Here is an 11,274-nt window from a genome sequence, read left to right as displayed (position 1 = left end):
CTCTAGCAGGGAGGTTAGGGATTTGTCCTCTCATTGATGGGAACAGGGTTATAGGTCTGCCAGCGGTCGCGGGGTGGGGGTGGGGGTGGCTGCTGGTTGGGCAGGACCCTTAAAGGCCTGAGAAGTGTGTGGCAGGGGCTTCTAGGGTGAAAGGATGTTGGTACAAGATTGCACAGAAGAGGGAGGAGCTGGGGCCCTGGGAACAAGGGCTCAAATTAGTTACTGGCAGGGGATGGCACTGGGATATGCAGAGGCAAACGAATGGGCTCCAAGCCCCACAGGGATAGACAGTGAGGGATGCCTGAGGGTAGAGCCAGATAGATGTGGCCCATATGGGCTTAGCAGACAGAACCTTGAAGACCTGGGACTGGGAGGATAGCCCCCTCCTCTGCACAAACACCTGGGTCCATTCATCCCCAGTGTCCCTTGCTCCTTTCAATAAAGATATTCAAGGCTAGAGTCATCAGCCCAGCACCCTTCCTCTCCACCCAGGAACCAGCTCTGTCCAAAGCAGAGACTGTATATGAGACAGGTGCCAAGAAGCTGGCATAATGTTGAGGCCTATAGGTCGGTTTACTCTCTCTCCATGAAATAATGTAACAAAGGAGGGCAACAGAAGCAGCACTGACCCAGACAAAAACCACGTTTATTTCACAAACACTGGGAAGATGGGTTGGGGGTAGAGGCGGGACATAGGTGCACAGCTGCACACAGTCATCAGCGACCCACTCCCCACACTGAGGCTCCAGCCAGGTAGTGCCTCCAAGTTGATGGGCAGCGAGAAGCCAAGTGCAGGGAGGGCCCTGAACACCAAGCCCCCTGAAAGGCCAAGGGTGACAGCTCCAGCTGTCCTGGGAAAACCACAAATAAATAAGAGTGGGACACGGCCCCACCCAAACAGATCATCTAGTCACCCATCTTCACTCTGGAGGTCTGCAAAAGAAGAACAAGGAGAAATCAGGCAGTGACAGAGGAATAAATAAGACAGTAATAACAAATGACATAAGGTCAGCTCTAGCAAACCCATGGCGGGATGGACAGACCACAACAGATGGATGATGGGACCAAGATGGGCATGCTGTGACAAACACCGATGAACAGGGACAGTCAGTCAACCACACAGTTAGGCTGTGGGACAGAGAGACAGAGGAGTGGCACATGAACAGGACTCATTACCAAGAGTCAACCCAGCTAAGCATTCCCATTCAGACCACCAGGCTGATCCTCAGCCACACGCACACATTGTTAGAAAAGATGCACACAATTCAGACATGCTGTTCTACTCACAGAATAGATACACACAGGCCTTGAGACACAAAGTCAAACACACCAAGACAGACTGACAGACAAGATCCCAATCCAGGCTAGACTACAAATAAAGACCAAAAAATAATACAACAGAAAGCCCCAAAGACAGACCTACAGACACAAAGCAGCAGGGAGATACACATCACGCTAGTCAGTGATACCGCGCTGGAAAGCTTCAAAAGGGGAAAACCGAAATATGGGAATTAAGTGGCCGGAAATGCTCAGGAATTCTATGGTTATAGATGGAAAGAGAGTGAAGCTGGGTTGGGGACAAGGACACAGGCTCCCCAGGGGATTCATCACCTGAAGGATTGCAACAATGACGCCAAAGAGGCCAATGGCACTGCCAAAGATCTCCACGATGAGAATCTTCACAAAGAGGCTGGGGTTCTGTGCATCAGCCAGTGCAGCTCCACTGCCCACGATGCCCACGCAGACTCCACAGAAGAGGTTAGAGAGGCCCACTGTGAGGCCAGCTCCAAACATGGAGTAGCCTGAGGGGATGGAAGGAAGAGTATTGAGGCCAAGCCAGGCACAAAGGGAGAGGAAGACAAGGCCCCAACATGGACTCATGGGGCTAGTCACCACTCCCAACTCTGCAAAGCAGGCCAAACAAATGGAGTGAATGTTGAAATGATGGGTCTAAGCTGGGGCACAGAAGTAGGGAAGCAGACATAAAGCCCCAGCTTTTTTCCTTCACATATCCACCTACCTGCATGGTAGTTTCGATGCCCAATGGCCTGGGGGTCAGTGGCACTGAAAGGCTGCAGGAGGCAGAAAAGTAATCAGAAGCTACTCTTCCTCCTCCAGTATCATTAATCACTGTGTAGAACACACTGGAACAGATGCCCACCCCATCGTGGTTCTCCGTACCTCAGCCATGTTGCTGATCACAATTGCCATGATGATGCCATAAATGGCCACAGCCTCACAGAAGATGATGCTGGTAGTGGTGGGCATGGGGGTGGAGAGGAGAAAAAGATGAGAAAGAAACAAATCTTCCTCCCCCAGAGAGTCCCCAGCCACCATTTCCCCTACTGATTTCCCACCCCATCAGGAGGCTGGTCAGAAGCAGCATATCAGGTCAAACAAACAGGGAGCTCCCAACACAGATGGTCTGGCAACCCTCCAAAGGTCCTACATTTACCTGACCAGATTCTTGGTCTTGATCCTGGGGGCCTTCACCCCTCCTCCAATGATAGAAGAGCCAGTAATATAGATGCCCCTGGTGGAAAGATAAAAAAAACGATGAGCAGAGCCCAAGCTTGTCACTGCCCCCAAGATGACTAAGGACCCACTGACACCACCTGCTATGACTCACCTCTCTCCCCAGTCCCACCACCCCAACACTCACCATGCTGCCCCAACCACAGACAGGGAGATAGCTAGACCAATGCCCAAGTTTGACCACATGAAGGGGGAAGTTTCAGTCAGGAACCTGGTGTTGAAACGGGGAGGAAAGCAGTTTCAGCCTTGGTGGAGAAGTGAGCACAAAATCCATATCCCAACCCTCCAAGCCCACCAGTCCTGAACGCTGAGATAAAATACATCTTATGTCCCAAAGGTCCATGTCCCATGCATCTGGGGATGGGGTGGAGTAGGGGCTTAGATCAGTGAAGGAAAGCTGCAAAGAAGCTCCTAGGGGAATCCTCTCCCTGCAGTCCCTTACCATGCCACATCAAAGCGGAAACCCAAGTCAAAAATGGTGTAGCAAATTCCTGCAGGAGTGAGGAAAAAGGGTTAGAGGCGGTTCTCTCGAGAGAAACTTCCCAACTTAGACAAGAGTCCTTGCCCACCTGTAACGTCCCCAAAGGTCTGCCTACAGGTAAGTCAAGGGAGATTTGTCAGGCTGGCCTCCATGTGAAAGCACAGCTATCTATTCAGACTCCTCGGCTCAGGCCTCCATTTTCTGCCACTCCCTCAGTAACCTACCGTCTCCCAGTGACACCACCTCCCAGACCAAGACCCTCCACGGCCATCTACCAGTAGGTCTGAATACCCCGGAGAAAGGGAGAGCGCACCGGATCCCACCAGCCGGATCTGAGCCGCTGTTTACCCAACAAGCTGTGGGTGGGGGCGGAGGGCCAAACGACCGGGAAAAGAGGAACTGGAACGGCCGGCTCGTGACCTAAGCAGGCCCCTCTGGAGCAAGCGAGGGATCGCAACAGTGAGATGGGGGAGGGGCGGTAGTGACAGAGAAGTACGGAACTGCTCTCGCGGCCCCCACCTCCCCCCGTCCGCGCCCCTCCTCAAGGGACTAGAAATCCGGGTCTCCTCTGTCAGGGTCAAAAGCCCCAACAGCCTTGAGGCAAGTCCTGGGGCCCCAGACACAGACCCCACGCTGGGGCCCAGCATTCCCAGGACCCCACTTCTCCCGCTGGACTCCAGCCCCGCCAGCGGGCCCGAATGCTGGCCCCGCCCGCCAGGGCCCGGTCTCACCCACGACCAGCATGCAGGCCCAAAAGGCCACGAAGACCCCAGAGTAGAGCAGCGCTAGCCCCGTCATGGCGGCAACGACGGCGGGGCTCGGGTCTGTGGGGCCACAGCTAAACCCGCGTCCCTGCGTCCACCGGGCGCCCCGCAGTCTGTCCGCCGGCCCCGCAGCGCCACCTGACTCACCCACGTGACGCGCAGACACCACGTGACCCCACGCCCAACCCTGCGCCTTTGTCCGTCCAGAACTTTGGCGACGCCAAAGCGCTGAGAATTGTGGTTGTTGTAGTCCCTCGCTTCGGAAAGGGATCCAGCTGTCCTCAGTACCGCGACCTCCGGCGGGTCACTTTCGTCTCTCTCCAAACCGCTCTTCCTCAGCTCCTATAGTCAGCTCCACTTGGGCTCACCGGCCCCGCTTTACACCAGAGCCTCCTCGTAGGCCTCCAAGTCCATGCTGATTCCATGGGCCTCCTCCCTTGCTGTGCTCCCCAGTTCAGCGAGGGTGTCTTGCTAACTTTGCTTATGCTCCTTTCTGCCTGAAGCACGCTTCTTCGTGTTCATCTCGTTGCCCAGCTAACACCTATTGGTCCCCAGAAAACACTCTTCTAGGAAGTCTTTCCTAACCCAGAGGCAGGGCAATGTGCCTGCTCTGGGCTCCCCTGCTGTCCTGGTGATCCCTATGAAACTTGTCACTCTTTAGTTTAAAATGCCATTTCAGGGGTGCCTGGGTGGCTTAGTCAGTTAAGCATCCGCTTTTGACTCAGGTCATGATCCTGGGGTCCTGGGATAGAACCCTGCATCAGGCTCCCTGCTCAGCAGGGGAGCCTGCTACTCCATCTCCCTCTGCTTGTGCTTTCTCTCTCAAATAAATAAAATACTTAATAAAATGCCATTTCACTCAGAATAAAAGCCACAGTCCTAGTAATGGCCTACTACTAGGCCTCTCCTGGTGCAGCTTCCCATGCCCCTTACCTGATCTCATCTAATATTCCCCTATTAACTGCACTGGCCTCCTTGCTATTCTTTGAACATACCAGCCATATCCCCACTACATCATCCTTGCATTTGTTCCCTCTGCGTCTACTTATCCATATGGCTCACTCCATAACTTCCTGTCTTTGCTTACCTTCTTCAAAAGGCCTTCCCTAATCATCTCGTTTAATACCGCAATCCACTATTCCTTATGCTTCTTCCCAGCTTTAAAGTTCTCCATAGTACCTATCACCATTTCCCATACTAAGTATTTTGTCCATCTCTCTTCCTCCACCCCCCATGAGAATGTAAGTACCATGAAAGGGTTTCTGTTGAGCTTACTGTATTTCCAGTGCCTGGCACACAGTGCGTGCTCCATATGTATTTGTAAAATACACGACTGGTGCCCATTTTGTCCGCTGCCACAGTCAGTTTACAGATCTGCCTCTACCAGTAGACTGGGCACTCCCTGAGAGGAGGGACCACATCTCCGTTTACCTGCTTCTTCAACACCTTGGACAGTGCCAGTATGCCAAGAATGTCTGCAAACTTGGTAATGAAGAAATGCCCCATGGGGCGCCTGGGTGACTCATTTGGTTAAGCAGCTGCCTTCGACTCAGGTCATGATTCCGGGGTCCTGGGATTGTGTCCCACATTGGGCTCCATGCTCAGGAGAGAGCCTGCTTCTCTCTCTCCCTCTGCCCGCCGTTCTGCTTAATTGTGCTGTCAAATAAATAAAATCTTAAAAAAAAAAAAAAAAAAAGTGCTCCCAGGGCCTTCCCTCCTCACTGAAAGTAGTTTCACTGTCTTGTAATTGCTTATTTAACTGCCTCTCTTCCTAACTACACTGTGAGGGCAGGAATCCAGTTAAATACAGTTCAGATCTCCACTCAGGACCTATAGTGTTTGATGAATAAAAAGAAACAGAAGGAGAAAAAGTATCCAGTTTATTCAAGTTTCTGTGATCTCCTGTGAGAAACAAAATAGGAATCAGTATAGACCAGCATTGTCCAACAGAACCTTCTGAAATAATGGAAACGTCCTATAGCTGCATTGTCCTCTCATGTGGCTAAATGACCACTGAAATGTGACTAGTCTGACTGAGAAATGGAATTTTTATTTTTTATTTTTAAAGTTAACTTTTTTAGTCATCTGTTGACCCACCACATTGAACTCATGATCAAGAGCTGCACACTTTTCCAGCTGAGCCAGCCAGGCACCCTGAGAAATTTTTAATTTTAACTAATTCAAATTCACGTTTAACAGCCATGGGTGTCTAGTGGTTACTTTGTTGGACAACACAGGTCTACACCAGTGGTTCTCAACTAGGGACAGTTTTGCCCCTACAGCAGACACCTGTCAATGTCTGGAGGCATTTTTGGTAATCACAATTGGGTATGTTGGTGGCATCGAGTGAGTGGGCAGAAGCCAGAGACAATGCTAGACGTACTATAGTACAGAACAGCCTCCCACAGCAAAGAGTTATCTGGTCCAAAACGTCAATGGTACCAAAGTTAGGAAACCCTGGTCTAGACTATCTAGAGGGCAAACCCTCAATTGCACATCAGAAACTGGGACTGGCCAGAGGTCCTGGGCTGTTCCCAGGAGGACAGATGAGCCCATAAGACTTCAGGAAAGCCCCAAATCAGTCCCATCAGTCCAACAGGTATTTATCAAGCCACTATATGCTAAGCCTTGTGCCAGGGCCAGGACAGGGACAGAGCAGGATTCCCTTCCTCAGTGAGGGGCTGTCCACCCTTCCCTGAATCCAGGCTCCTTCAAGGTTTCTGGCAGAGGAGGCGGATGCAGGGAGCATTAAAGGTCTTTGCAGCAATTCTTAAGTCCATCTGTGTCTCAGGCCAGATGGTATCAGCTGCTTCCCTCATCCTCGTAGGCGATGGCAATCCCTCGTCTTCCACTCACAGCTCCTGTCACCGGTGTCTGACCCAGACGGGGCTGCAGCCCTTGCCAGCTCCGAGAACTAAGGTACAAGGCTGTAGAGAGAGGGGACTGAGGCCAAGTGGGCGGAATCTGGGGAAAGAGTTCAGCTGGGAGCAGAGACTTGGCACACTTACCTGCAGGGCTGCTCTCAGCCAACTCTAGCTGGGGCCGCAAGGTCAGGGCCAAACACCCAGGATCATCTGATGGCTTCCACACAGGTGGGGGTCGGAGTTCCCCAGTAATGAGTGACACATCTGGGGTGTCCCACAGTTCTGAGTCAGGTGGTGGGAGGGGCACGTGGAAGGGAGAACCTGGGAGGGAGAAAGAGGATCTATACTGGCCCGATTCCTGCCCCACGTGTTTCCAGCTCAGGCAGTACCCCAGCACTCACCAGGCAATAAATCCGCATAATGTGTGAGGTGGGGAGCCAGGCCTGCAGGTGGCCAGGCGGGGTTGCAGGCAGCTTCCAGCTCACATGGTGCCAACACAGGCCGGAAGAAGCCACCAGAAGGCTGTGGAGCTAAAGCACCAAGAGGGCAGGCCAACAGCACAAAGACATCCACCTCAGGGAAGTTGGCGAGCTTAGGAGGCGTGGGCCGCCCCAGGGCCAACACATAGCTACGCTTGCCTGCAGCCTGAGCCAGTTTCCGCAAGTGTGCCAGTGCCTCACGGTGTCGGGCCACACCCAGTGTCCCTGCCAACAGCCCTACCACACGGGCATCTTTGGCCCTCTCTACCAGATAGTGTCTACGTGCCCTTAGCCGCCCAGCCCGGACACCTTCATCCTGAGTCTGCCCTGTATCTGGGCAGCAGGTGAAGAAGGGCTGCCCTGGTGCCCAGCCCAAAAGCAGCCGGCTCAGGTCTGGGTCAAGGTCAAGGTCAGCACTGGCTGCAGAGCCCCCCACATAGAAGGCACCATATTCTTCCAGACACCTCCCTGGAGCCAGGGGGAAGCGGCGCCCAAAACGCTCCAGGGGCTCAGGCTCTGGACTACAGGAGCCCACTGGCAATGGAAGAGCTGGGCTGGAGACAAGCAGGTCCAGGTACCGCGGGCGCAGGAGAGTGGCCAAGGCCTCTGGAAGGAGGAGGTGGTGTTAGAGTTGGGGTCTGCCAAAGGAGGAACCCCATCATCCCCAGGAGACTGAATGTGACCCAAAAGCAAAGACTGGGATCAAGCCCGTATCAAGAGCTCTGTGGGAGTATACTGAAATGTGACTATCAAGGCACAAAGTAGCTCGCCCACCCTTCCTGCAAGCCCAAGCAAAACCCTCACCCAAGGCGTGGGCACAGGCCGGCTCACTTAGCAGCACCACAGGCGCTTTGGGGTCTGGGTTCTGGGCCTCAAAGGCCTTGGCGCAGAGCTCCAAGTGCACGGAACGTTGACCAAAGACGAAGGCCACAGGCAGTGGGCGGGCTGGAGGGCTTAAGCAGGCAGGGCCAAAATGCACAAGGGCCTGAGCTCCAGCTTGCTCAGCACCCAGTACATCCACACAGCAGCTGCAGGGGAGATACCATTAGTGAGAAGAGTTCTCATCGGGAAAACAGCTGCTGCCCTTCATGGGAAATGTGAAGGCTGAAATGTCGCCAGTGAAGTAAACGATGTTATAAATGAAGACACTGTCATTCAGGGAGCAGCTATAAGAGGGGGCATCATCATCAAGAAAAAACACAAGCCACTGGGGGCAGACACTGTCATAGAAGGGAAACACCAAGAGCCTTGGATCCTAGACCTACTCCCCAGCTCCTACCCGTCCCCAACCCTCAAGCTCAAATTCATACCTGCCATAGGCCGTGTCGCCCAGAATGAACATCTTCGACCCTGTGGTCCCCTCCAGTCGTGCAGCCACGGCCCCAGCATCTCCCAATAGCTGGTCAGGGAACTGCAAGGCCACCTGTAAGTATAAGCCATAGAGTCAGGAACAGCCTCTCCTCCACCCTCTTCAAGGAAAACCATCCAGGAGTCCCTGCCTAACCTTCAAAGCCCCTCCTCCCAGAGGAGCAACTGCCCCCGTCCACCCCCCGCCCAATCCTCACAAAACCATCCCAATATCCCGATCTTCTGGGAGACCCATTCCGAGGTAAGCCACCCCTCCCTAACCTGCGCTCACCCGCTGACACCCCAAGTCGCGGACAAATTCAGCGACTCGCTCCAGTTCGTACACGCGGTGCAGGTCCTCCGGAGGAGTGAGCTGCCCCGGGGCGCCCGCCTCTCGCTGCAGCGCTGCCTCAGCGGGGCTGCTGAACGTAGACTCCATGAGGCACCGCTTGGGTGGCGGAAAGCAGCGGGGAACTCCCTCGGTCAACTTGAGGCCCCGCGTCCTTAAAAGCAGCCCTCAATAAGTCAGAGTCATTTAATGAGAGCGGCGAATCTGGGAAGTCGGTGCGCAGCCCTCGGACCATCCCTCCACGCTTCCAAACTCGCGTTTTTCGGCTACAGCACTACACGAGGGCATGTGGGGGATTGCTTCCGGGTTTTTGAGGCGGGGCTGGCAGTAGTTTCGCCAATCTTAAACTAGCACTGCTCCCGCCTTCCAATCCTCGCCAGGCCGCCCTCAGAGAACCAATGATCTGCTCCAGAGCCCAAGTCAATTGGGAGGCACAGAGGAAGGCGCGGAGCTTTGTGGGTATTGTAGTTCTCCTGGTCCTCTTCTCCAGCGGCTGGTTTTCCTGTTCAGCCCGCCAATGGCACTCAGAAAAAGTGACTCCCCGGGTGCTTGGCTGGCTCAGTCAGAAGAGCATGTGACTCTTGATCGCAGGGTTGTGAGTTGGAGCCCCACGGGGTACAGATTAAATAAATAAACTTAGAAAAAAAAAGCGACCCCCTGAAAATACTCGTTTGAGCAGCTCCCATCGTGGTACACTGTTAAGCACTTCATTCCACTCTATCATCTAGGAAGTAGTATTGCATAATTTTCAATTCAGGTGCCAAACTGCCTGGGTTTGGATACTGTGCTCTGCCATTGCTACTTATTCAACGTCTCTGTGGCTGTTTCTTCATCTGTAACTGGGGGTTGTAGCAAGAGGATTCCTAATAGGATTGCTGGCTCAAATGAATTTAGATACAAAAGTTTACAAAGTAGTCCTTTGTATATCATATACTGAAAGCATCGCTGTTATCCTCACAGTAGTCTGTTAACCGGGTAAATATTGAGCACTTACTGTTCACCAGGTACTACATTCTTAAAGTTAACGGTCTTTGGAGTAAAACTTGTCCCAAGAGCACCTGGCTTGCTCAGTAGGCAGAGCGTGGGACTCTTGATCTCAGGGTTGTGAGTTGGGGCCCCATGGTGGTTATAGAGATTATTTTAAAAAATAAAATCTTGGAAAACAAAAAGAATTGCCCCATTTTACAGATGAGGACACTGAGGTCCTAGTAAGACCCAGCAAGTCAGTGGCACAATCAGTATGAAACCCAGATTTGACTTCAGAAAGTGGGCTTTACCCCCTCATTCTCCTAGCTTATATATGCTACATTTAATCATGGGGGATAGCAAGGAAGACACTTGGATACCATGTAGTAGGAGAAAAGGACTAATAGAAACATTTCCGGGGTGCCTGGGTGGCTCAGACGGTTGAGTGTCTGCCTTCGGCTCGGGTTATGATCTCAGGGTCCTGGGATCGAGTCCCACATCGGGCTCCCTGCTCATCCGGGAGCCTGCTTCTCCTTCTGCCTGCTCTGCCTGCTGCTCCCCTGCTTGTGCCTTCTGACAAATAAATAAATAAAATCTTCAAAGAAAGAAAGAAAGAAAGAAAGAAAGAAAGAAAGAAACATCTCTACATGCTTCAGGGGAAGTGAGAAATCAAAAGTAAGTGAGAATGGGACTGAAGAAGGGTCTTGAGATGGCATATGAAACAGGGAATGATGCTGGCTGGCATGGAAAGAGAATGAATGAGGATGTGCCTCCATTCTTGGGCAAAGATGGGGAAAAAACAAGGGAAGGTGTGAGACAAACACGGGAGTAACTAGTTCTCCTATCACCTCCGAGGAGACACAAGGTTCAGGAATGGAAATGGGGAGATCCGAACCCTGCTTTTAAGATCTTACTGAGGAGAAGGCTGGGTATCTAAGAGACAAGGTTGGTGGAGACAGAAAGGGGCAGAACCCTGCTAAGGGAGGAGATCAACAGCCATCCAGGAGCTGTCCCTGGTCCTGACTGAGCCCTGACCATCAGGAGGTGGTCAGGTACCACAGAGGTGGAGCGCTCTGGGTATGAAGACAGCTCCAGGTTATGCATTCCTCTTCCTCTGCGGGCTGCCATGCTTCCTACCAAACATGCTCAGCCCCACTTTATATATCTTTCCTCCACCATGTGCAAGTTTGGCCTCCATAACCCCATACAACAAACCTATCCTGGAATTTAAAACCACTCTCCATTTCCTCCCTTCAAGCTGGACCCTGCCCCACCTCACTTCAGCCCAAAAGCCCCAAGTGCTCTATCTAGGAAACCATCCATTTCCATCAGAAATGAAAGTTGAGGGGCACCTAGGTGGCTGAGTCTACCTTTGACTCAGGTCATGATCTCAGGGTCCTGGGATTGAGTCCTACATTGGGCTCCTTGCTCAGTGGGGAGCCTGCTTCTCCCTCTGCCTGCCACTGCCCCTGCTTGTGTATGCTCATGC

General features: G+C 52.7%; 2 protein-coding genes across 7 annotated transcripts; both read right to left on the bottom strand.

The window, feature by feature from the left end:
• Positions 1-625: 625 nt before the first annotated feature.
• LOC111143472 (ATPase H+ transporting V0 subunit b) lies at positions 626-4,487 on the bottom strand. Of its 4 annotated transcripts, none has more exons than XM_022497248.1 (8): positions 3,748-4,479; positions 2,978-3,026; positions 2,663-2,746; positions 2,456-2,533; positions 2,182-2,251; positions 2,021-2,072; positions 1,612-1,802; positions 626-933 (listed from the first exon to the last, which is right to left on the bottom strand). In XM_022497248.1, the coding sequence occupies exons 1-8, from the start codon at positions 3,812-3,814 to the stop codon at positions 907-909; spliced, it is 618 nt and encodes a 205-aa protein (XP_022352956.1). In that variant the 5' UTR covers positions 3,815-4,479; the 3' UTR covers positions 626-906. The 4 variants fall into 4 exon arrangements, with proteins under 4 accessions (XP_022352956.1, XP_022352958.1, XP_022352959.1 ...); XM_022497250.1 differs by lacking the exon at positions 3,748-4,479 and adding an exon at positions 3,292-3,735; XM_022497251.1 differs by lacking the exon at positions 3,748-4,479 and adding an exon at positions 3,330-3,735.
• A 1,156-nt stretch (positions 4,488-5,643) lies between these two features.
• Positions 5,644-9,079, bottom strand: LOC111143090 (DPH2 homolog). Of its 3 annotated transcripts, none has more exons than XM_022496554.1 (6): positions 8,763-9,079; positions 8,434-8,546; positions 7,928-8,151; positions 7,046-7,729; positions 6,789-6,965; positions 5,644-6,707 (listed from the first exon to the last, which is right to left on the bottom strand). In XM_022496554.1, the coding sequence occupies exons 1-6, from the start codon at positions 8,907-8,909 to the stop codon at positions 6,583-6,585; spliced, it is 1,470 nt and encodes a 489-aa protein (XP_022352262.1). In that variant the 5' UTR covers positions 8,910-9,079; the 3' UTR covers positions 5,644-6,582. The 3 variants fall into 3 exon arrangements, with proteins under 3 accessions (XP_022352262.1, XP_022352263.1, XP_022352264.1); XM_022496555.1 differs by having other exon boundaries at positions 7,046-7,456; XM_022496556.1 differs by lacking the exon at positions 7,046-7,729.
• Positions 9,080-11,274: the final 2,195 nt, after the last annotated feature.

Source organism: Enhydra lutris, unplaced genomic scaffold (genome assembly GCF_002288905.1).
Source record: "Enhydra lutris kenyoni isolate GAN:26980312 unplaced genomic scaffold, ASM228890v2 scaffoldscaffold9, whole genome shotgun sequence".
Taxonomy (NCBI): Eukaryota; Metazoa; Chordata; class Mammalia; order Carnivora; family Mustelidae; genus Enhydra; species Enhydra lutris.
Note: the sequence above shows the minus strand (reverse complement) of the source record. Positions and strands in the feature narration are given on the sequence as shown.